The sequence below is a fragment of the Staurois parvus genome, unplaced genomic scaffold, assembly GCF_062004578.1.
Source record: "Staurois parvus isolate SC_StPar_1 unplaced genomic scaffold, SC_StPar_1.0 ptg000818l, whole genome shotgun sequence".
NCBI classification, from domain to species: Eukaryota; Metazoa; Chordata; class Amphibia; order Anura; family Ranidae; genus Staurois; species Staurois parvus.
This window is the reverse complement of record NW_028318614.1, coordinates 8,243,093-8,268,281: the sequence shown is the minus strand read 5'-3', so window position 1 is coordinate 8,268,281 and position 25,189 is coordinate 8,243,093. Positions and strand designations below refer to the sequence as shown.

At 42.4% G+C, this 25,189-nt stretch overlaps 2 protein-coding genes across 3 annotated transcripts in view; one reads left to right on the top strand and one right to left on the bottom strand.

Moving 5' to 3' along the window:
* Positions 1-25,189, top strand: part of INCENP (inner centromere protein) — a 45,633-nt gene that overhangs the window by 11,179 nt on the left and 9,265 nt on the right. The window contains exons 2-13 of one of the 2 annotated variants that reach the window (XM_089655022.1): positions 6,033-6,177; positions 6,448-6,558; positions 10,534-11,279; positions 11,923-11,971; positions 13,419-13,452; positions 14,024-14,105; positions 16,175-16,211; positions 17,228-17,345; positions 17,422-17,571; positions 19,972-20,081; positions 24,800-24,920; positions 25,055-25,177. In XM_089655022.1, coding sequence (XP_089511148.1) covers positions 6,041-6,177; positions 6,448-6,558; positions 10,534-11,279; positions 11,923-11,971; positions 13,419-13,452; positions 14,024-14,105; positions 16,175-16,211; positions 17,228-17,345; positions 17,422-17,571; positions 19,972-20,081; positions 24,800-24,920; positions 25,055-25,177 — 1,818 coding nt within the window. In that variant the 5' untranslated portion in view covers positions 6,033-6,040. Of the gene's footprint in view, positions 1-6,032; positions 6,178-6,447; positions 6,559-10,533; positions 11,280-11,922; positions 11,972-13,418; positions 13,453-14,023; positions 14,154-16,174; positions 16,212-17,227; positions 17,346-17,421; positions 17,572-19,971; positions 20,082-24,799; positions 24,921-25,054; positions 25,178-25,189 lie in introns of both variants that reach the window. The other variant, XM_089655021.1, reaches the window with a different exon arrangement.
* LOC149444045 (rab proteins geranylgeranyltransferase component A 1-like) lies at positions 8,380-8,622 on the bottom strand (the record flags this gene model as incomplete). Its single annotated transcript, XM_089655086.1, has 1 exon — positions 8,380-8,622. A coding segment is annotated over one exon (243 nt), but the record flags the coding sequence as incomplete, so codon positions are not given.

The following is a 25,189-nucleotide window of genomic DNA, read 5'->3' as shown; positions in this document are numbered from 1 at the left end:
TTTCTTAAAGATCTAAACTGAAATGTATTCTATTGCAGCTCATCAGTCCTTAGATGTGGTTGGCTGCTTGTTTTCTTTTTTCAGGTTATAAACTTTTTTCTATTAGTAAGAGAATTGAAGTCACAAGTGGCATTCTTTGTTCCAAGCGATCTGTGATGAACTAAAAATTCCCCTGCCCCATGTAAAGGAGTGGAGAAGATGTGTTTGTAAACCAAATCAGGAGAGCAGGGGGACAACATAATTCCTTTCATAAATACAATGGAGGAGTGAGCAGAGCATGCAGGTTTGAAATGTAAAATTGCTAAAAAAACAGTCTGGTCATGCAATATGTCAGGTCTTAAATCCATCATCTGCACAGCAAAGGCAGTAGGTTCCTTTTTTACTTACGTTTGAGTTTTTTGTTTAGTGTAACAAAGCATTTGCAGTGTACCATTAGTACAAAGCTCAAAAGTGCATTTCCAATGTCAAGTACCATTTAAAGGTATTTCCCAAAAGGAAAATAAATGCGTTTCAAAGAAGTGGAGGTACAGTGAATTTAAATAATGACATCATTCTTACAACATTGCTCTATTGTATGTGTAGGTTATCTCCAGTAAAATTTGTAGCATTGGACTGCCATCTTCTCAGTCACAGGACAAGGTGAGATGATCCAAGAGGGGGAGGGAAGGAGGAGAAAAGAGGATAACATAGGGGAGAGGAGGTGGTGGATATAAAATAATGTTGGGATTAGGTCCTTCCTTCGATGTCCATGTCGCTGCCTGGACAACACACTTCCTATTGGCTGTCTAGCAGTGGTATCTTCCTAGGCTCTGCTGTGGGGTGACATCATGAGCAGGTGACTGGTTGGGTAGCACACAGACTGCAGGTGTTGTGGGACTTGGACAAGGGAGTTAGTTGAGTAAAAAAAAAAAAAAAGTCAAAGCCGTGGTTGTCCACTTATGTGCTAAAGGGGTCCTCGAGCAGCCCCTGACTTCACAAAGGGGCCACACATAATGTTTAATATATGCAGTGCTTGAGAGGAATGACAAGCTGCAGAGGAAATAAGGGTCAGAGAGTGGACATGTTTGATTTTTTGCTGGGGATATGCTGCAGACCATATGAAACTTGGGAATGTGTTACATGAGGCTAATAGGAAAAAAGCTTTCTCTTACATTCATTGGTGGACACAGTGGCTTCTTCTTTAACCTTAATAAAGCAGAGTCTTATAGCCCCACCAACAGGAGTAGGACACTAGGCAGGTAATAGACTTGTCACCTCCTATGGGAAGTCCTCTCTTGGTATAAAACCCCCTCTCTGCTATAGGTCTCCAATCTTTTCTGCCTAGTGTTACAGGAGTATGGACGTGAAATTTTGCTGTGACTTGTGGTCTCACAACTTTTTTTTTTTTTTTTCTTTCTTCTCCTGCACTTGTGTATTCCTGCAGAGATCTTATATCAACAGTTGGGTTGGACAATCTAGATCCAATGGTCACCCCAGTGTGACCAGCGCGAGCAGACCGCCAGCTCCATGTTCGGTCAGTGCGACTATGGCCCACGCACCAGGGTGGCCAGCAAGTTAAACGCCTTGTGGGGACACATATGACCGGGTGTAGGCTTAGCCCGGGTACCTCATTCCTGGCTGGACCTTGGTAGTGCGGGCTCCCTCTCCTTCCCTGTGTGGTCCGATGCTGGAGGGGCCTTGTCCTGCTGTGGAGGGAAGGGGGTGTCCATTATGGTTTATAGGCCTGCTTGGATCGGGGTGCGCTTCATGTGGCTGGTGGCCATGTTATTGCAGACGTGGGCACCTTGGAAGCTCCTGGGGGTCTCTCTCCTCCCGTTGCCGGGTCGGCACTTTAGGCCGTTTGCTCCGGCCCAGACACTGATGGAATTGGCCAAGGCTTGACTCTACAACAAGGCTTGACATCTAGTCAGTTGCCCCAAGCATATGTGGAGCTGGCGGACCAGTTGGTCCAGGGCTTAAAGTACTATTGTGACGCAGCTCCTACTCTGGCAGACCTGTCCTTTCTGGGCGACTGTCTTTTTGGCGCTACCCTGGATGACATCAAGAACCTTACTGGGGGCAAGAGTACCTTCCTCCCTCAGGCCAAGAAGGGGAAGGAACCACGTCGGAAGTCAGTGCCAACGTTTGCGATACATAAATACATTTTTCGCTCCTCCGGCTCTGCAGCAAAGGGCTCCAGGCCCTTTAAGCCCCCCACAGGTGGCATGTACCGTCCCTGGCCCCAGAAGTCCTCCAAGCCCGCGGATAAGTGTCCCTCAGCATGAAGGTTTGCCCTCACTCGCTTCCAGGGTGTTGGAGCGTCTTCACAGGTTTCTGGGCCTCTGGACCTCCCTCATTCCTGGCAAGTGGGTTCACAAGATCATTCTATCAGGATACAAGATAGTTTCATTCCCTTCTGCTGGACAGATTTTTCCCTGTAATTTGCGGCTTTCACCAAGTCGTCCATAAGCCCTGTACGGTGCTGTGCAGGAACTGCTGCTCTATGGAGTGGTGGCCACAGCACCTGATTCGGAGCGGACATCAAGAATGATTACCTGCACACCCCCATTTGTGACGGGCATCTGTGCCTCCTTCATTTTGCCATCAGGGAATCACATTATCAATTTGGGGTGTTGCCCTTTGATCTGGCCTCCACACCTCAGGTGTTTACCAAGGTCCTAGCCCCGGTCCTGGCCTTATTGAGACAACTGGGGATCGCAGTGTTTTGCTCCTGAAAAATTTGCTTCTATGCGCGGGAACTCGCTCCTCGCTATTAGACTAGGTTCATACCTATGCAGGTTGCGCTTGAGCCGTTTTCTGCATTGAATTTTTTCATTTTTGCCTTGTTTTTGATACTTTTTGTTCTTGTTGCTAGGCAGATTTAAAATGCATAAAAACCGCACTACATGCTTTTCTGCAGCATTTCCATTGAAGTCTATAGAAATAAAAACGCAACTTATTGCGTTAAAGTCCCTGACCCTTTCCAGAAAACGCGGAGATGTGAACCTGTCCCATAGGAAATAATGTTAAATGGACTGCTGTGCGTTTCTGCAAAAACACTGTGGAAAACGCTTAGATGTGAACTTAGGGTTAGACCGTGTGGAGATCACCATGCGTTCCCTATGGGACTTCGGGTGGATTCTGAACCTTAGGAAATTGGTGTTGACTCGTTCCACGCGCCCGGAGTATATGGGGCTGATTCTCGATTCGGAGCAGGCCAAGGTATTCCGTCTGAGAAATTGTTGAAGCTCTGGTTGGCGGTTCGGCAACTCCAGGCTTTCAGGTGGTCCTCTCTGTGTCTGTGCATACGGGTGTTAGGCTTGATGGTGGCTTCAAAGCAGTTCCTTATGCCTATTATCATACAAATATACTACAGAGGGAAATTCTATCAAAATAGAACAGGGCTTCTCCCTCCTTGGACCTTCAGATTCACCTGGAACAGTCGACGAGGGCTTCCCTTTATTGTTGAAGTCCCTGGCTTTACGGAATGGAAAGACTTTCCTCCCCATCCGCTAGACTGTGGTCACAACAGATATCAGCCTGTTGGGCTGGAGAGGAGTCCTGGGAGCAGACTGCTCAGGGTTGATGGACTCCGGGGGAAGCTCTCGCTTACCCATCAATATCCTGGAGGTTCGAGCGATAAGGTTGTCTGACGCATTGGAAGGACCATCTGTTGGACCAGGATTCAGGACAATACCACTGCGGTGGCTTATGTCAATCATCAGGGGAGGGGGGGGGGGGGGACATGAGAAGTGCAGCAGCGGCTCTGGAGGCCTCACATTCTGCAATGGGCAGAGAGGTTCCGGCGTACATATTCCAGGCATCAAACTGGCAAGCGGATTATCTCAGCTGTCAAATGCTGGATCAGGGCGAGTGGTCCCTACATTCGGAGGAAGTGTTCCATCAGTTCTGCGTTCACTGAGGGACTCCGGACCTGGATCTTCTGGTTTCCCGCCTCAATCGAAGGTTCCGCAGTTCATTGCAAGATCGTTGGATCCCCTGGCGGAAGCACCAGATGCGCTGGTAGCGCCGTGGGATCAGCACACCCTCCTCTACGCCTTCCCACCCCTTCAACTGATTCACCTATTACGCAGGATAGAGGCCGAAGGGATCCCCAGTCATTCTCACTGCTCCGGACTGGCCTCATCGCCTGCCAACGGGTTGCGATTGGTGGCAGATACTCCCTGGAGGCTGCCTCTTCAGAAAGACCTTCTGTCTCAAGGGCCAGTCTTCCATCCTGCTTTACCATCACTGGCTTTGATGCCATGGCTATTGAGAGCCAGGTTCTGAAGGATGGGGTTGTCTGGATCGATGATTCCGACTGTGTAAGGCCCGTAAGTCTACTTCTTGGAAGATTTATCATTGCACCTGGAAAGACTATATTGGTTGGTGTGAAGCCTTGGGGTTCCAGCTACGTTCCTTCATTGTGGCTCGGGTGTTAGCCTTTCTCCAGCGGGGTGTTGATCAAAGGCTCGCGTTGAGTACAACCAAGGGTCAAGTCTCTGCTCTGGTTGTGTTTTTTTTTTTTTTTAGTGGCCCTTAGCTATGTATTTTGGTCCATACATTCAGGAGGTTCGTCACGTGGTTCCTCCTGTGCGCTCCTCTTTGCCACCGTGGGATTTGAATTTGGTGCTGTTGGCTCTTCAGAGGTCTCCATTTGAGGCCTTTTGGGAAATCCCCTTGCTTATGCTTTCGCAAAAGGTTCCCTTTCTTTTTGCTATCACGTTGCCTCGGAGGGTGTGGGAGTTGGCAGCTTTGTCCTGTAAGCGGACTTATATGGTTTTACACCAGCACAAGGTGGTGCTTTGGCCTTCCCCCTTCGTTTCTGCCAAAGGTGGTGTCGGATTTTCATTTGAATGAGGATATTGCTCTTCCCTCACTGTGTGCTCGACCAATGCACCCTAAAGAGGTGGCTCTGCATTCCCTGGATGTGGTCCACGCGATTCGCGTGTACTTGTCTGTAATTGCTGCCTTTCAGAGGTCAGACTCTCCTCATCCTCACAGATGGTCTGAAGAAGGGCCTGGCATTATCTTCTGCCACTATTTCTCGTTGGATTTGGCAGTCGATTGTTCAGGTGTATGCTGTTAAGGGGCAGGAGCTTCCCTTCCCAGTTATGGTGCACTCCACTAGAGAGGTTAGAACCTCTTGGGTGTTCTGACATCATATGTCTATTTCTCTGGTTTGGAACGTGGGAACCTGGTCATCTGTGCACACATTTACAAAGTTTTATAAAGTTGATGTGTTGGCATCCTCTGATGCTAGGTTTGGCCATTGCAGGTGGCTGTTAAGGGCTCCTGGGCCTCCCCTTTTGGGGTTGTTTGGGGTGTTGGCTTGTTGCCCTGGGGGTTCTTTCTTTTTATATTGTATGGTTGCCCTCCCCTCATTCTGGCACTGCTTGGGGACATCCCTGCTTCATTAAGGTTAAAGAAGCAGCCACCGTGTCTCAATTTTATTTTTTTTTTTGTACTTGCTGTAAAATCCCTTTTCTCTGCATTCATTGATGGTCACAGTACCCACCCCTCTAGGGAGATCTCTCCTTTGGTGCTGCTTGTGATGGGCTGGAGACCCATAGCAGAGAGGGGTTTTTATACCGAAAAAGGACTGCCCATAAGAGGTGCCAAGTCCCTTTTTTATGAAGGGGGGGGGGTGTCCTAGTCAGCTGAGCAGTCTACAGTGACACAGCACGCAGGATTCCACTATCCACCTCCATGGTGTGGCTGGGGGGAATTCAGTTCAATTTAAACTTGGATAAATAGTATGAAAAATGTATTAATTTTCCAGAGGTAACAATGACAGACTGAGACTAAAGGTGTATCACATAGCAAGGAAGGTCACAGATAAAATCAAATAGAATTACAATTCGTAATCTTATGACCGATACCAAGGAACATTTCTAAATTTAGACACATGTAATCAGGAAGTTAGAGGTATACAGTTTTCTCACTTCCTTGGTCTTTCGCACACAAGCAACTTGATAAATGTATATAGATAGGGTGTATTGAAATAAAAAAAATCTAAATTTATTTTTTTTTATTTTTTTTTAACCCTGTAGGTGTCACCATGAATGAGCCAGAAAGTCTTTCCAATCTTCTGCAAGTATGTGCCCGCAAAACAGAAGATTTTGTGCGGCATCTGGACTGCAAGCACATGGTATGGTTGATGGAGATAGAGGAAGCAGCCAGGAAGATGTTCAGCAAGTGAGTATAGTGGGACCAGCGCATCATCGGCTAACCTATCTCAAGCTGCAAATGTTTATTAAATTGTCATCTTGATTGGAATTCAAACATTGATGGAAATGTCCTGCAAAACTCACTTCTGTTTTGTACAGTTAACAGTTCTGTACACTTTCCAGATCTCAGTTCAATAAATATTTTTTTTTTTTTTTAATTCTAATATGCTGAGCAGGTTGTTGCTATCACTGGGTTTACTGTCTGCAATATATTTACAGCTGTCTACTTTGTCAACAGTGACTTTACTGCTGAGCCAGAATTGATGCCAAAGACACCGTCTCAAAAGAGACGCCGAAAGAAAAGAATCTCTATTGTGCCTGATGAAAATAGGGATCCGAGTGGGCGCAGGTAACTGCTGCAGCAGTAACGATACTATGGATCATTTATGCACTACGCTTCTTTTGTTTTATCTCTGCCTTATTGTGGTTCTTTTCTAACAGAACGTCTAAAGCACCAAAACAGCTGTACTTTACAATGATGGTGAACATTTTAGGTGACCAAACTAATCGTACTAACTCATATGCAGGGGCCTTGTGAAGATTCCACTTATATTTAACTTCAACTAGTTTTCTAAGGTCCTGGGAAGTGCCTGAATCACAAGCTCACGCTGTACCTACAGTCTGGTGCTGTTAAGCACTGTCTTGCCAGTTTGTATGTAAAAGGTCAATCAGGGTGCTTCTATTGGGACTTTGAACGACAGAGAGATTATATCTTAGGTGGAATGAGCTTATCGACTACTCCCAGAAGTCAAGAATTTATGTACAGTAGAATGTGGGCCTGGAATCAGAAAGTTGCCCAGGAGCAGAAAATAGTACATTATGAATTATAAGTTAGTGTGCAAAATGCATCAAGGTTGCTTTTGGTACCAGTATATGAATGCTAGATGCACATTTAAAGGATAAGTTACATTTTTGTTAACTGTTGCACCCATATTCAGGGTAACATGTTACAATTGTACAGGCCCCCATACTCCATAATACCTCATTGTAACAGCTAGCAGGGGATCTTCCCTCCCCCGCTAGCTATCACAATTTAAAAAAAAAACAAAAACATAGCCATTCAGGGTTCCTCCAGCCTGGCCGTGTCGTCAGTTTACAGTTTTCTGTGAATGGGAAGACTACAAGTTCCCACAGTCATTGTGGCTGTTGGCTTGTGGCTCTCAATGAACTACCAGAGCGCTGTAGTAGTTAATTGATTTTTCCTATCAATGTAAAACTGTCTGCTCATACAAGAAGACGATTACACTGCCATCTGCAAGAGTCGTGCATGGCTCCTTCATTCTGCTACAAAAAGGGGTGTGGTGCTGCGCTAACAAATCTAAATAAACTAAGAAGGGTGGGAAAAATGGATGACCCACAGGGACCGTACCACATGTGAACTGAAACTTGAATAGCAAAAATACCACAAGTGTACTAACATATGTGAAAATAACACAAATAAAACAAGTCCTCAACTGAAGACGTGCCATAATACTAAAAGTGAAAAATATATAAGAATAAAGTGGTAAAATATATATGTAAATAATAATCTGGTATAACAAATACAAAAAGAACCCAAAGGTGATATATACCAGTGCAGCTTTAAACGTGGATGACATAAATGTCAGGGAAGAATGTAATTAGATGATGAGTGAAACATAAACAGAAATAAATAATGGCATAAATGTGCCACAAACTGAGAATGAGCACAAATATCACAAGTGCAATACCATATGTGAAACCAACATAAATGGACACGTCATCAGCTCAAGACACATACCATATTGATAAAAGTGAACTGTACATGAAAACCAAGAAGACAATGTGAATGGATGGTAAAAAGATATGTGAAAACTGGAATATCAATAAAAGAAAAACACAAAAGTATATATACCAGTGTGGGACTAAACATGAATGACAGAAATGTCAAGAAAAAATAATAAATGAAAAGTGAATAAAAGATAAGCACACAAACGGCAAAATGTGAATAAACACAAAAGATGGTGCAATAGTCCACGATACACTAATACGTGTAAAGTCCAATACTTCCCAAATAAACTTTATGGGTGATAGTGAAAGTGATCAGCTTGACAAAAGATCCACCACCCGCTAAAATGCCTCCTCACCTCCACGCTGCGACCCCCTAGGCTCAAATTCACTTCCAAGGCACTCCATGTCAAACTGATGCACCCTACCGTCTCAGAGGAATGATTCCTTCACTTTCCGGAATATGTTCCTTGCTGGTCTTGGGCTCTTCATTGGTGACATCTCTCTGCTTGTACTCTTCAATCCAGGACTGTAAACCTGAAAATGTGAAACTGGCCCGGTTCCCACCATAATAATTCCTCACATCAAGATGGAGAACCCACTGTCCTATTCTAGAGCAGGCAGCTGCTACAATGGACTCTGGCAGACCTGTGCCCAGGATGACCACATGTGGTCATCCTGGGCACAGGTCTGTCAGGAGTCCATTGTGGTCATCCTGGGCACAGGTCTGCCAGAGTCCATTGTAGCAGCTGCCTGCTTTAGAATAGGACAGCTGGTTCTCCATCTTGATGTGAGGAATTATTATGGTGGGAACTGGGCCAGTTTCAGGTTTACAATCCTGGATTGATGAGTACAAGCAGAGGGATGCCACCAGTGAAGAGCCTGAGAGCAGCAAGCAACATATTCTGGAAAGTAAAGGAATCATTCCTCTGAACCGAAGAGACTGTACTATCCGAAATGTTGCAGTTTTTTCTCATATTCCAATGTTCCTTTTCTCCTCTTTTTGGTATAGTTTGAGTGGCTGTACGGTGCATTTTTTTCCTGTGGGGGGATACCACCACTGTTGCTGACAGTTCCGAGATTAGTACGTTAAGACCCCCATTGGATGCTGATCTGTTTGGCAGTGAGCGCCTTTGAAGTGCCTTGGCGCCTAGGGGTCGCAGCTTGGAGGTGAGGAGGCTTTTTAGCCGATGGTGGATCTCTTGGCAAGCTGATTATTTTCGCTATCACCCATCAAGTTTATTTGGGAAGTCAAGTATTGAACTTTACATGTATTAGTGTGTCGTGGACTATTACACCATCTTTTGTGTTCACATTTTGTGGCAACATTCATGCCAAATTATGACGTTTTGTGTTTTTGTACTTTTTTATTCACTATTCATTTATATTTTTTTTTGTTTACATTTTTGTCATCCATGTTTAGTCCCGCACTGGTATATATACTTTTGTGTTTTTACTTTTATTATTGGTATACCAGTTTTCTAATATCTTTTTACCATCCATTCACATTATCTCTTCTTGGTTTTCATGTACAGTTCACGTTTATCACTATGGTATGTGTCTTGAGTTGATGACGTGTCCATTTGTGTTTGTTTCACATATGGTATTGCACTTGTGATATTTGTGCTCATTCTCACATTGTGGCTCCATTATTTATGCCATGTATATTTCTGTTTGTTTCACTCATCTATTTACATTCTTCCCTGACATTTATGTCATCCAAGTTTTAAATTTGCACTAGTATATTGTATATTACCTTTTGGGTTCTTTTGGTATTTGTTATACCAGTTTATTTTTATTTACATATTTATTTTAACCACTTTATTCTTATATACTTTTCACTTTTAGTATTATGGCACGTCTTCAGTTGTCGACTTGTTTTATATGTATTTATTTTCACATATGTTTGTACACTTGTGGTATTTGCGCTGTTCAAGTTTCAGTTCACGTGTGGTACGGTCCTTGTGGGTCATACATTTTTCCCACCTTTCTTAGTTTTAGATTTGTTGGCGCAGCACCACACCCCTTTTTTGTTGCATCTTTACTATTTGGTTATATAGCTGGGTGCTTGCCGCTTTCTTCTACCATAGAGTTAGTGTAGTATTGTGGCAGTGCGAAAGGTTTTCCTTATTATATTTTTCTTCAATCTGCTAATTGCTAGTGCAATTCTTTCCAGGCTTCTGAAACAAAAAATAGCACATTTTTTTTTATTTTTTTTTAACCTGCAAAGTACATTTACTATTTTCTGTTAAAAGATGAACTTCTTCTCCTTTTAAACCTTCAGTTATGCAAGCATTGTCGACCTGTTCATGTGACATAGAGTAGTTGTAGCAAGAAGAGGCGAGGTCAAGGAGCCTCGGTATACTCTGCTTAGTGAAGGTGATGTGCAGTCTCCCTTGCAGCAGGTTTCATAGGTTTACAAGCTTGTGCAGCGATCAGGTGTCCTTATTTTGACACTAGATATGTCAGCACCTGCTTAGTGCTTTTTGTCAAGAAATTGCACATATGCTACAGCATTTTATTTTGGTTTTATATTTGTATCATTTGCACAGCCTAAGGCAATGATTGTTTTCCACAGGATATCCAGGAGACGAAGCAGTGCCAGCTGGAGCTCATCTGTGCGTAGGCTCTCCACCAAACATATTAACAAACCACTTAATGAATCCATTCAGGAGGATGCTGACCAGCCCAAGAGAATGACTCGGGCACGTAAACAAGCCAGCACAGCATGCATGCCAGTATCAGACAAACCACTGCAAGATCTTGCTAATATCCCCAGTGATCGCATCTTGCAGGTGAAGATCAGTGCTGAAGAACGCCGTAGTGCAGAACATCACTGCGAAGAGATTATTGCATTGGGCTCAGTAGAGAGAGAGAATCCAGAGACTGTTGTCCTGACCGTGCCAGAGACTGCTCCATCAGTGACCACCACACAACCCCTCGATCCTGTCACCCCTGAAAAAAATGGCCGCACAGCAGCTAAGTTAAAGATTGCAGACAGCTCCACACCTAAGGTTGCTGATACAGAAATGATAGATTTGACAAGTGAAACACCCCTGCGTGCTGAAGAAGCCGCTAAGATACTGGCATTAGAATTGTCAAGTCATAGCACAACACCTACAGGCTCGAAGTCAGACCGACGCTCAGTGCGTCGCAGTATTGTGGGTCGTAAGTCAATCAGCTGCCGTCCTTCCTTAGCTAACCAGTTCTCCCTAGCCAAGAAGCGTGAAAGCATGACTCGAGAAGCCGTTCGGCATTCTATTCGTCGCTCAATATCGAAAAAGAGAGCTACAGATAATTCTTCATCATCTAGCTACAAAAGTTGTAAGTACCCCTTTTTTTTTTTTTTTTTTTTTTTGTGAGGATAACCTTGCCCATCTTGAGGTTCTGAAGCCCCACTTATCTGGCCAACTACATGTTGTGTTTATGATTATAATCTACCCAAGACTGAGCAGCAGCTTGTCATTCTTTTTTTGGCTTTGTCAAAGAAAAGGAGTGATTGGAGCAAGAAGGTTTCTGAATCTTAGTTACCAAAAAGAAATGAATACACTTAGCAGAAATCAGCACAGGTTTTCTTTAATTTTTGCAAGCTTGTTGCTTGCTTTCTAAACCCGGTATAATTTTTGAAAAAGCTGTGGCTCAAAATCTGACTCTAAATTTTTGCTCCTATCCTACAACCACTGGACACATTTTAATTGAGTTGTAGGAGTGAGGTCTGATCCCATATCACTGTCGCTAGTCTTAATTGCTATATGAAGAGAGATGAAACACGACAAGGCACTGTGTTGTGTCCTAAGATTGCGAATACCTGGAGCAGGGTTTTTTGCTGTTTGGAGCACTACAAGCACCTTACTTAATCTTGGGACTGCTGGTGAAAATTAGACTACAGTTCTCAACTGGGTATAGTTTGCTATGTGACTTTTCCTTAGTGCTGCTTTTACATGTCGCAATTTTTTTTTTTCTGCAGACCAGAGCTCCATTGAAATGGTGGATGAAGAAGTCACTGTTCAAGTTAGGTGAGGAAAACAATTGTGAGATAGTTTGAATAGTCAACAGCTTTCTTAGCTGTGTAAAGCTGGCTATACATGGTTAGTTTTCTTTTTGTTCGGTCTGCGGGCTAAATGGGAAAAACTAACAGATTCCTCTACCCACACAAACAAGGTGCATATAGGAATTCCTCACTTCCCCCTCTGGCTCCCACTGTTGTCAGAATACATGGAGCAGTGGCTGCAGCTGATGATCGGGAAAATGTTTACAACTTGCCTGTTCATTGGCTGTCAATCAAGTGACCATCTTCTGCAAAGCGGGGACCTCCACACATGGATCAGGATTTGGCTGATCCCAGCTGAACCAGCCAGGTCTTGATCAGTGTGTGGTCAGTATAAAGGGTAAGTTCACCTTTGGGAACATATTACATGTTGCACCTGTTTTTAACGTGAACGTGTAACATGTTCCCATAGCTGCAGCCATAACCGCCACACCCCCTTCCCCCCCCCCTCTCTCTCACAGACAGTACAGGGAGACTTCTCCCCATACTAGCTGTCAAATTTGAAGGCCGTGTTCAGAGACTTCCATGAATTGATAAACTGCAAGTCCTGACAGCCTTGGCGACAACCACAGCACCGTGGTAGCTCCACAAATATTCTGACAGGTCTGCAGAAGACTTGCAATGCTTTCCAGGCTACTGTAGACAAAAATAATAAATGCACATTTTGTTTAATTTTTTTTTTTTTACCTCAAAAAAAATGTGCATTTATTATTTTTGTCTAAAAGGTGAACTTATCCTTTAAGTGTATTGCTTTGGTTTCTTCAGTGATTTGACACTGTCACAATGACAGTATCTGAGAAAATTAGTGACATTTGAAGGAGACTTATCACAGTAAAATAACTGTGGCAACAAATAAATCTTGGATCTCCTCTTGTTTCACAATTTCCCTCTTCTTGAGTGCAAATTCTTTACTAAAGGCATCTTTGCTTGCCTTAGATAAAAAAAAAAAAAAAAAAAAAAAAAAAAAGGAACCAAAAAAAAATGGTTCTGGTTTTGTTTGAAATCAACTGCTAGGTGCTAGATCAGCTACATTCTGCGGGATTAACAATATAGGTTTTTCGAATGACTGACTGGAAATTAAATGGGGACTGTGTATAATATAAAAATGTTAGTTTTTTTGTTTGTTTTTTTTTATACACACACACATCACATGCACTGGCTGAAGTTTTATGGTGGACAATTATCTAGCCAATCTCAAGATTATGCATGCCTTCATTATATGCTTGTCACCTGTTCTACTTGAATCTGCTGCTCCTCTGGGTGACTTCACTGCTCATATCACCAGGCAAAGGGATGTACTTGTAACTAGTTTTTTACATAATGGTTGTGTTTAAAGTTATACACGGAAATCATAAGTGGTGGAAGAATGGTACCAAATTTTTCAGATTTATATTTGTTTATTAAATCTGCTGTAGGGCTGAAGCTGCTGAAACTGCTGAACCTGTTGAGGTAAGAAATACATTTACTTTGTTAGTCACTTAACTAGGACTGATCGGATGTGCATGACATTTTTGTAATGATCTTATGTGGTGGCGCTTTTTTTTTTTTTAACTCTTTCTGTGCCATGCCCCTTTTATTAACTGGGTGCTGTTAATTCTCTAAACTATACTGCATGTGGAGAAGAGAATGGCTTGCAGATTGTGATTTAGGTGGTCCCAGAATGCCAAGTTATTGTCAACTATTGGTGTATACCAGGGGCGGACTGACAACTCATGGGGCCCCCCGGGCAATAGGGGATCATGGGGCCCCTGTGTCATTGCCCAAACTTAAAAAAGCCTATGATAAAGGTACCAGGGGCATCTCATGGGGCCCCCTACTGACCCTGGGCCCACGGGTAGTGCCCAAGTTTCCAAATGGTCAGTCCACCCCTGGTATATACATAATCGATGGCAAGACTTAAATGAAGTCTAAAGTAGAATATCTTTCTATTGCATTTCCCTAGAGAGATATATTTAAGAAATACTTTTTAAAAATGTATGTAAACTGTCTATAAGCTCACAAATGTTTATCTATTCTTTAGGCTCCATTGGCTGACAGTCCCAGGCGTTCTCTTCGGGTGCGCACTTGTAAAAAGATTCCTATTAGCAACCTACCAGACTCTGGTGAGCCACAGAGGATGACAACACAACAGTCATTGACATCAAATGGTGGTGGGATTACTAATTGAGTTTTTACAATTTTGACATTCTTGATAAGGTGGTCTCCATAGGAATTAGAATGAAAATAGCACAACTTTGAAACTATAAACAATTTAAGATGAATACTGGGCTACTGAAGACAGATGCTCGCAAACCGTAATGAGAGTAGAGAGAGACTGCCTGTGGTTTTGTAGCAGAGGGGCCCCGGACAAGGCAATGCTTGCCTAGGTGACAAGTTACCCAGACTAAAGGGAAGCAGATAGGTTCCCTTGTGCAGTGTATACTGTATCCAGTGCTTAGAGCAGTGTAGAATCTAAGTTACTGTGAACAGTTATTGGTGTGTAAATTGCCGTACTGTTCCTTAAGACAAAAACAATGAGAGGGAGGGGGAGATTTAAAACTAAGCTTTATCAGGAAGGCTAAGGTAATCCATGAAATTGTATAAAACTCCGTAAGTAAATGGTAGCATGAAAAAAAAAAATCATATTGTCTTCCGTAACATGACACATAGTACTGGTGTAGAGTCTGGATTACTGTGTACAGCAGGAGTGACCAACCTTTTGACTTTCCTGGGCCACATTGGAAGAAGAGGGTTTGTCTTGGGCCACACATAAGACACTTGACAATAAGCATAGCTGATGAGCTGGAAAATTCGGCCAGATCACAAGTTGACGACCACTGATATCGATGTACCTATCTGAGTAATAAAACTTTTTTTTTTTGGTGTGTAATATTTCATGTTAAAGTGATACTAAAACCAATCTGTATATGCAGTAAAGCATGCTTGTTATACTCGCTGTGTAACCTTAGGGGTTAATCCCCCACATTGTGTAAAAAGGCTGTTTGATCTTGTCTTCTCTGATCCTCCCTTTTTACTACTGTCCCCATTCCAACTGCTGATGGAACAGAGCCTTGGGGGCAGGCTGCACATGCTCAGTTTGGTGTATATTTGCTAAGTGTTTTGTTTTCTTTTTTTTTTCTTTTTGTTTCGTTTTTTTTTCTTCCCTTATCTTGGAAGAGTGCATTTGATCAGCACAGGGCTAATCAGTACTGTTCAGACAGAGGGTTAGGGGATCTGCAGCCTCCTAGGACAATCTGGAGAGTGTAGGAGGCGTTTTGAAGCTTTAGCCAGTGCTCTGCTGGACACTGATAGACTGCTATAATTGCTGATGAGTAAAGGTATTTTACAGTTTATATTTACTCCATTTCATTTCCATATTCTGTGTACTGTGGGAGACCAGATATAATGAATGAAGGGTCCTTGGTTTAGTAATACTTTAGGTAAAAGAGCAACGTAAAACTAGGGTGGTATTTGACACTGTTTTTGATAAATTAACGCATCAATATCTGGTTGGATGGATGTAGTAGTAATTCTCAATTAATTCTTAAGGTGCTCATCAGATATTTTGGTTCTAATTTTGCCCTTTTGTGTGCTTCATCCTTGAAAATAGTTGCTCACAAATATAGGTGCTGCCGAAAATGGGTGACATGAATAACCTCTGGTTCACATCTGTGCGAGTGGTGCCACTGCGGGACGCCCACAGATGCCTGCAGCCACACCACCCACACAGAGGAATGCGGGATCCGCTGGCGGGCCATCCGCACTGGAAATTGCAACCGTACTGGGAACCTCAGTTTTTATGAGGGGTGCGATTTCTAAAGTAGTGCAGGGACTTCTTCCCTGTATGTCCCGTGGCACGGGAGTCCATTCAAATGAATGGGCTCTTGTGACCGTGCAAATCACGGCCGCACATATGTGAACCAGGGGTAAGGCATGATTGTGAAGAGTAGGATCTTTTTCTTTGGGAAGATAAAACTTACAAAAGTTCAATAAAGAGACACTGTCAAAATAAACTTCTATACTGCTCTTATCGGCATTCTTTTATCATGGATTTGTGTATACCAAGCTAAGTGTGTTTGTAAATAAAATGTGTCAATGTTGTAGCACAGTTTTTTTTTTTTTTTGTTTTTTTTTTTCTTTCCCCTGTTTTATGGCTGTGTTAATATATGATGTTCCATCCTTTATTTTACAGAAACCTGTCGAGAGACAACTGATGATCAAACAATAAGGTGCTTGTCCTTTTGTATTATCTCTGCAAAAAAATCTCCCACTTGGTTTAAACCTGACATTTTCTAGGAATCCTTTCTCTGTTTTTACTGCAGTCAGATTAAAGTGGTTGTCTACCCTTACATATACCCATTGAAGTGACTGGCCTCATGTGATAGAGTAAACAAATCCTCCTACATAAGTTGCACCTGTTTATCTGCAGTATTCTCTTTTCTAAAGCTGTTCGAATTGCTGAATTTATACTGCTTGTCTGAGCATGCAGGGAGCTGAAGTTAGTCACAAGAACACAGCTGCACACAAGAACAGAGCTGAGGCTTTCAATCCCAGGCTTGTGTGATGGAGCTGACACCTTTTTGGTGTCAGGAAAATTGGTCAAAAGTGACTCCTGCTGATAGAGGAACAAGGCAGCAGACAGAATTGACACTCTGGGCCAGTTCACACTACATACATTTTCAGTGTGGTGTTTTTTTTTTTTTTGTTTTTTTTTTCTGTGCCCAAAACGCACAGAAAGTAGGTTATATGGTTGTCATCATTGTCAAAGTTCACATCAGTGATTGCATTTCCAGTGTGTTCCAGTTACAGAAAAAAAAAAGTGGAACTGGCTGAAATTTTCCTGCACAGAACTGTACTGGAACGTGATAAAATGCTTAAACGCACTGGAACGTACATGTCCCTATTTAAATTGAAGAAAAAGAGGGGGGAAAATGAATTAAAATGCATCAAAATCGCGTCAAAAACATTGATTCCGTAACTCATCTGGACTTTGTTTCTATGGTGTGAACCGGCCCTTAATGTTCTGGATTGAGACAAGTACACACTATATAGGGATATGCTTTGTTCATATTTATTGTCTGAGGTTTATAACCACTTTAAATCCTGCAGGTTTAACATATCCATATTCTAAACTGTGTTGGAAGCCACCTGATATCTGGACAGACCTTTTTATATTTAGTTTACTGTGAAAAAACACTTTAATTTTTAGCTCTAGACAGTTGTGTAATCTTAAGGTCTCTGACAGGAGGAAGAGTTATAAGCGAGCAGTAGATGAACTGTCTGATGATGACCTGCCAGATGATGAGCAAATACTCTCTCCTCCACGGAAGAAGAGTCTCTCTCCACCTTGTCCTCCCTCCAAGGTAAGTTCTTAATTGGTTGGGAACAGGTATATGCCCTTAACCTAGTCTTGTATATTAAAACAAACTTCCTCCTTAGGTTGTAAAGCCACTTCCTCCTCACATGAAAACGTTCCTGCATACGGTGCAGAAAAATCAACTGTTAATGATGACTCCAGGATCTATCAGCAAAACTCTAATGGTGAAATCTTTTATAAAGCGCAATACGCCTCTGAAAGCAGACCCCAAGGTATGTGTAAAACGTTTTTAAAAAAGCAGCATTACCCAAAATATTGAAAATAAGGTGCAAATAATGGCCACCAATAAACACACGATTTTACCAGTTTAGGATGCGTTTTTTTTTTTTTCATAGGTTGTGACTCTCAAAACGTAAAGTGTTTTTTGCTGCATTTCAGACCTGGTTCACACCAATGCAGCTTACATCTTGTCTGTTTTTGTAGTGCATTTTGCGTTTTTTTTTTTTTTAGTTTTTTTACTTACCAACTTGTTGGTGGGTAGATTAAAAAACGCAAAACACATCAAAACATGTATTTTCTGCAGAAGTCTGTTGAACCAATAACCCAACAGCAGGCCAAAAAAAGCATAGGTGTGAACATGTCCCATTGGAAACCATGTTAAATGGACTGTAGTGGGTTTCTGCAAAAAGCATTAAAACGCATAGGTGTGAACCAAGCCTCAATGGGAAGGTGTGTGTGCTTTTGTTTTTTTCCTGACCAAATATGCACCAACAATGCGGTAAGCAGGATTTTTCACACGGCAAGGGAAGCACAACAGACAGTGTGAACATATACCTTGAATTTAAAAGGATGCATTTTTCTTGAGCTTTTCTTGCATTTGTGTGTGTGTGTGTGTGTGTGTGGTGTTTTTTTTTTTTTTTTTTTTCTTGCACTTCAGAAACTGCTCAGTGTGAAAGCAGCCTATTGGCTGAAAAGCTGAGAGAGATATAGATAGATATACACACACTATATTGCTAAAAGTATTGGGACACCTCTCCAATTCATTGGATTCAGGCCTTCCAATCACCTCCATGGCCACAGCTGTAAAAAAAACTAGGCATGCGGACTGCTTCTACAAACTTTTGTTGAAAGAATGGGTTGCTCACAGGAGCTCAGTGAATTCTAGTGTGGTCCCGTGATAGGTTGCCACCTTTGCAATAACTCAGTCTGTGACATTTCCTTGCTACTAAATATTCCATGGTCAACTGTTAGTGGTATTATAACAAAGTGGAAGCAACTGGAAACACCAACTCGGCCATGAAGTGGTAGGCCACGGAAAATGACAGCAGGTTCAGTGCATGCTAAAGTGTACAGAAGTTACCAACTGTCTGCAGAGTCAATAGCTAAAGACCTCCAAACTTGGTGTGGCCTTCAGATTAACACAACAACAGTGTGGAGAGAGCTTCATAGAATGTGTTTCCATGGCCGAGCAGCTGCATCCAAGCCTTACATCACCAAGTACAATGCAAAGTGTTGGGTACAGTAGTGTAAAGCACGCCGCCACTGGACTCTGGTCACTCCAGAGAACACGTGTCCACTGCTCTAATCACACTTCTTTGTCTGGCAATCCATTGGACGTGTCTGGGTTTGGCAGTTGCCAGAACGGTATTTGCCTGACTGCATTGTGCCAAATGTAAATTATGGTGTTGGATTGTTTTTCAGGGGTTAGGCTTGGCCCTATAGTTCCAGTGAAGGGAACTCTTTTCATCAGCATACCAGGACATTTTGGACAATTTCATGCTTCCAACTCTGTGGGAAGAGTTTGGGGATGGCCCCTTCCTGTTCCAACATGGCTGAGCACCAGTGCACAAAGCAAGGTCCATAAAGCCATGGATAAGTGAGTTTGGGGTAGAGGAACTTGACTGACCTGCACAGAGTCCTGACCTCAACCCGATAGAACACCTTTGGGATGAATTCGAGCGGAGACTATGAGCCAGGCCTTCTCGCCTGACCTCACAAATGTGCTTCTGGAAGAATGGTTAAACCTTCCCATAGATACCCTCCTAAACCTTGTGGACAGCCTTCAATGAAGGATTTAAGCTGTTATAGCTGCAAAGGGTGGGCCAACTCAATATTGAACCCTGCAGTCTAAGACTGGGATGCCATTCAAGTTCACGTGCGTCTAAAGGCAGCTGACCCAATACTTTTTTTTTTTTTTTTTTTAACTGTCCACTTCAGTTTCTGTCCAGAATTATCATTGCACCACTAAAAGCAGTGGGTTTCAGAACTCCTTGTGGAGGTTAGGAAGGTGTTTGTACTTCACCTTTTTATCATATTTTAACACAGCAGAGTTGCTCTAAATTTTTTGCTCGCAAACTGTAGCACTTTAGTTTGCTGTTTCCGGTGCTAATTCATGCAGACTAACAATGTACTTCCTTCTTCTTCTTTTTTTCCCCCTCTCTCCTCTTTCAGACAGAAGTAAGTAACTTAGTTTTTTGTTGCAGTATCACTGGTGTTTCTTGGTTTTTGGATACTTTTAGGGCAAGCAGCGTTCTGGTTGGTTGGGTTTTTTCTTCACTTGGTGTGGCTAATTTTGTGCTCCATCTCAGCTAAAAATCAGATTGTCTCACTAGTAATTGAAGCTTGGTGTGATTTCTATATTTTCTTATGTTCTTCGCATAACCATTTTACAGGAAAAGGAGCGTCAGCGCTTAGAAACCTTGCGCAAAAAAGAGGAAGCTGAACTTCAGCGAAAGCAAAAAATCGAAGAGAGCAAGAAACGCAAGCAGGAGGAACTAAAACTGTGAGTTTATGATGTGGCGATTCCTTTTCGCTTTTAAGCTTTTAAAAGCCCTGCCTACCTGTTACCTTTTTATTACCCTGGAAAACCCTTCTCTTACTATTAAACTTCATGGCCTTGCTGGTCTGAAGTATTTTTGTTTGAGGAGAGGGTTTACCTTGGTTTCAGAGTCAAGGTAACAAAGCCTTTGGTACCAACAAAAAACCAGTATCAAAGGGATGAACAGAAGAAGATTTTTCTTTTTGTTCAGGTTGTTTAAAATGGCTGAAAGGGTAACTTTGAAGTGGTTAGATTTTGTTTTCTTTTTACATCGCAGGGTATTTCATATTAGTGACTACTTGGGTTGTGCCACCACCTTCAGGTGACTGAATGCCGGCCAAATAAAGACATGATTCCTTGCCCAGACTTAACCCCTCGCAGCTCAACTAACCCTCAATTTTTAGTTGGTGTTATAGCTTATAGATGTGCCTATGATGAGGTCTCTGGGGATTACCTTCACTTGGAGTTAGCCTGTGGACTATTGTGCACAGCCCTGCTGGGGAAGAGAGGCTTCATCCGAACAGTCACCTGAGGCCAAGAGCATCCGTTCAAGAGCATGTAATATTGCTGTTAGATGCTGGATTCTGCAGGCAGCCACCTCCAGGGTAACCCAGTATCTGGTGACTTTGCTAACAAGGTGCTGTTAAGGTCCAGAAAAGTGTTTCTTCGGAGGACATGGAGTCCCTGAACATCCTGTGGGGCAAGCTCACCATGAGGGATGAAGACTGGGCCTTTTTTTTTTTTTTTGGCCTATGGAGAATATCTCTATGTAGAAAATGTGGTAGTCCCCTAGTACTCCTTGTTTGGGCTTTTAGGGCTGGGAACTGTGAAGGACTGGAACAGCGTATGAATGTATTGGTGTTCAAAAGGGGCAGATCGGGTGCAGTGATGTCCTCTAGCACATCCTGCCATTTTCAGTCCCCTTTTGAAACACAGCTCCAGTGCTGCGCCTGCAATAATCGAGCACACCTACAGTATGAGGTAAATTACTTCAGCTTCTTTCTGATCCTCTGCAGCTTCTTACCTCACTTATTGTGCAAGATAAAGGTGGAGGGCATTTTGATGATTCTGTCCACACCTGCTTGTCCAAAAAGAATGTGGTATGCAGACATCGTAAATCTCTTGAGAAAACAAGCTATGGTCCCTTCCAGGTTTTCCCAGGTTAGCTTTTACAGGGTCTGATCTTCCATCCTGCTTCACAGTTGTTGGCTTTGATGGCTTGGCAGTTAAAGCCTAAGTCCTGAGGTATATGGCTGTTTCTGACTCTAATTCCTACTCTTCTCAGATCAACCTCCAGGAAGGTGTACTTCACCTTTTATCCTCGTGTGAGGCTCGAATTTTCATCACTGACAGCATGTCGTGGGATGCATTTTGGGATTTCTGCAGTCTAGTGTGGAGATGTCTCTGACTTTGAGTACCACCAAGGGGCCTTGATTGTTCTGGCCCAAAGACCTATTGGGGGGAGATATACTGAAACTGGAGCATGTAAAATCTGGTGCAGCTTTGCATAGAAACCAGTCAGCTTCCAGGTTTTATTGTCTAAGCTTAATTGAACAAGCTGAAGTTAGCAGTTGATTGGCTACCATGCGCAGCTGTACCAGTTTTGGTAAATCTCCCCCAATGGGACAGAACAGTCAAGGTTCCTGTATCTCATTCCTTGGTAAAAGCCTTTTGTGTAGGGTGTTGCATGGATTGTTCTACATATGTGGCCTGTCTCCATAGGACCCTAATTTTGGTGGTAGTTTCTTCATTCCATCCGAATCAGGATGTTGTGTTGCCATCTTTTTTTGTCCTAGCCCTCTTTTTGGATGTTCAAGCTGCTCAACTTTACCTGAGGTCTGGGTTACTGGTTTCTCCCTGAGGGTCCTCGCAAGGGTCGGGCTGCTTCTTGATACACTACAGTCAGCTTTTTTTTTTCTTTTTTTTTTTTTTTTTTCTCAGGCTCATGGTACCCTAGGGAAAGGTTCTTCTTTTTTTTTTTTTTTTTTTTTTTTTTTTTTTTTTAGTCTGGAAACAGGGATCCCTCCCTTCTCCTCTGTACCTCATTGTTTGCCTCAAAACTGTGGTTTAGCTGATCTAAAAGGTGTTATGTGCTGGACTGGAAGTTGAGGCAAGTCTGGAAGTGATCCTCTGGCACAGGGCTCCACATGGGTGCTTTTCCAGTCTAGTTCTGGGCTAGGCTGGACTACATTAACTGCCAAGCCTTGTCTCTTAAAACTTGCTTGGGTGAATAGGCATTGTAGCGAGACATGGGAATTTCCCTTCAGTACGCTCTTCAATGTCCGGTTGGGCAAAGCGTAAAGTATGCCTGCTCATAGTGGTATTTGTAAATTTACTCTGCTCTGCCATCTAGATACACAAAACAAATGTAAACCATCCCAAAATACTTATACATTGATCCTACACTACCAGTAAAGTGACTAAATTGCTCAAAGTCTATCATAAATCAGTGAGCTGCTGCTGCTGACACCTCGTGTTCCCACATCTCTAGTGAATGTAAATAAGTGTTGATGCTGTGCTGCTCAGAATATTTATCAGTTATTAAAATACACAACTTTATAGTGATTATAGTGCTAATGTGAAAACTATTATATCAAATAAAAAAACTTTGAAACATTAAACTCGGTGTGAAAGTCCTTTATAGTCCATCCATAGTGATATCAAAGCAATGTTCTTCAATATATTTAGTGACATTTCAAAATTTCAGCTGTGGAGCACCGAATTTCAGAAACTCAATGCTCTACAGTACTTTCATGAATATCATGCTCCACTTCAGTGACAATTATTCCCTCACCTTTTTTGGACCTATATATGAACATAGGTCTTCCACACATAATCTCTTTTCATGGGGAAAGAATATGGGTATGAGGTCACTTCCACAGCTATACAATTAGGATCCATCAGTTCAGCAGAGGTGAGATCAGGTGCTTGACTCGGCCATTGCAAAATATTCCACTTCTTTTCCTTCAAAAGCTCCTGGGTTGCTTTTGCAGTGTGTTTTGGATCATTGTCCATCTGTACTGTGTAGTGCCGTCCAATCAACTTTGCTGCATTTGGCTGAATCTGGGCTGACAGTATATCACTAAACACTGCAGAATTCATCCGGCTGCTTCTGTCTTCTGTCACATCATCAATAAACACCAATGACCCAGTGCCACTAGAAGCCATGCATGCCCATGCTATCACACTGCCTCCACCATGTTTTATAGATGACATTGTGTGCTTTTGGATCATGAGCTGTTGCAAGCCTACTCCACTTTTTTTTTTCTTCTTCTCGTGATTCTGGTACAGATTAATTTTAGTTTCATCCATCCAAAGAATTATTTTCCAGAACTGGTCTGGCTTTTACAGATGTGTTTTTTTTTTTTTTTGTCAAAGTCTAATCTGGCTTTTCTATTCTTCAGGCTTATGAATGGATTGCACCTTGTGGTGAACCCTCTATTTTACTCTCGTGAAGTCTTCTCTTGATTGTAGACTTTGACAATGATACACCCACCTCCTGGAGAGTGTCCTTCACTTGTCTGGATGTTGTGAATGGGTTGTTTTCTTTACCATAGAGAGGATCCTGCAATCAGTCACGACTGTTGTCTTCCATGGACGTCCATGCCTTTTTATCCTTTTTTCCTCAGAATGTACCAAACTGTTGATTTAGCCACTCCTAATGTTGCTGCTATCTCTCTGATGGATTTGTTTAGTTTTTGAATCCATACAATGGCCTATTTCACTTCCATGTACAGCTCCTTTGCATTTGGAATCTATTCTTGTGAACCTACATCATCCATTAAAATAGCACACTTAGAATCAACTCCATACCTTTTACCTGCTTAATTGTTGAAAAAAATAACGGAGTAGCCCACGCCTGGCCACGAAACAGCTTTTGATTCAATTGTCCAATTGCTTTTGGTCCCTTGAAAAAGGGGGGTGGTTACTCTTAAGAGCTGTCATTCCTAAACCCTTCCTCCAATATGGCTGTACATACCCTTAAAATGAAACCTGAGAGTGTGCACTTTCAGCCCATATCCATTATATAACTATAGCTTGAATATGTTTTGGTAAATACCTGAAACAAAATTTAAAATTGTGCCTCTGTCCAAATATATATGGATCTAACTGTAAAGATATATATTTGTGCATGTATAAAACGAGAAATCCCAAGTGCTAAATCCAAAATCACGTGTCCCGGAAGACTATGGAGAGGGAGGGGGGGGAGGACAATTTCCACCTCTGATCGCCTTAGGCGATCGCAGCAGAAGTGGGAGCAGGTACCTGACAAATTCGGGTACCCGCACCACCCTTCCCCCCCCCACTCCTCAAAGGTGCCAATCCTTAACAGCAAGCGGGGGACAAAGCCTTAAAGCAGAACTTTCCCTTTTGGGTGGAGCTCAGCTTTTATTCTGGAGTAATTCCATCTATATCAATAATAATGTGGTTATTCCCTTTTTGTGTGGGTGGGTGGGCTTTTCTCCTTCCCTTTTGTACCCTTCTGCCTTTGTTGGGATTCACACAACTAGAAGTAGTAGAAGATACTACTAGAGAAATTTCAGCTGGATTCAAATTTTAAAGCTTTGTAGCAATACAAAAAACAGAACAACCCAAAGCAAAATAAATGGTTTTCTGTAAATGTATTTGTTGCTGACTATCTCAACCTCTTGCTTTTTTTTTTTTTTTTTTTTTTTTTTTAGGAGAAGGGAAGAACGTTTGCGCAAGGTTTTGCAGGCACGTGAGAGAGTGGAACAATTAGAAGAGGAGAAAAAGAAGAAAATAGAACAGAAATTCGCACACATAGATGAGAAAAGTGAAAAAGTAATTTTTTTAAAATGTTTTTTTTATTTTATTTTTTTTTTTTATTGTGCGTGCATGCATGCCTTTTTGTAGCTATATATCAGGATCCAAAGCTTCATGAACATGCTGTTTTAATATGGATGTTGCTTTTTCAGGTTCGGGAAGACCGTATGGCTGAAGAAAAAGCCAAAAAGAAAATCACAGCAAAAAAACAGGAGGAAATAGAAAGCAGAAGGCGACAGGAAGAGGAAGCACGCAAACTTAAAGCAAAACAGCTGGTATGTGTGGAC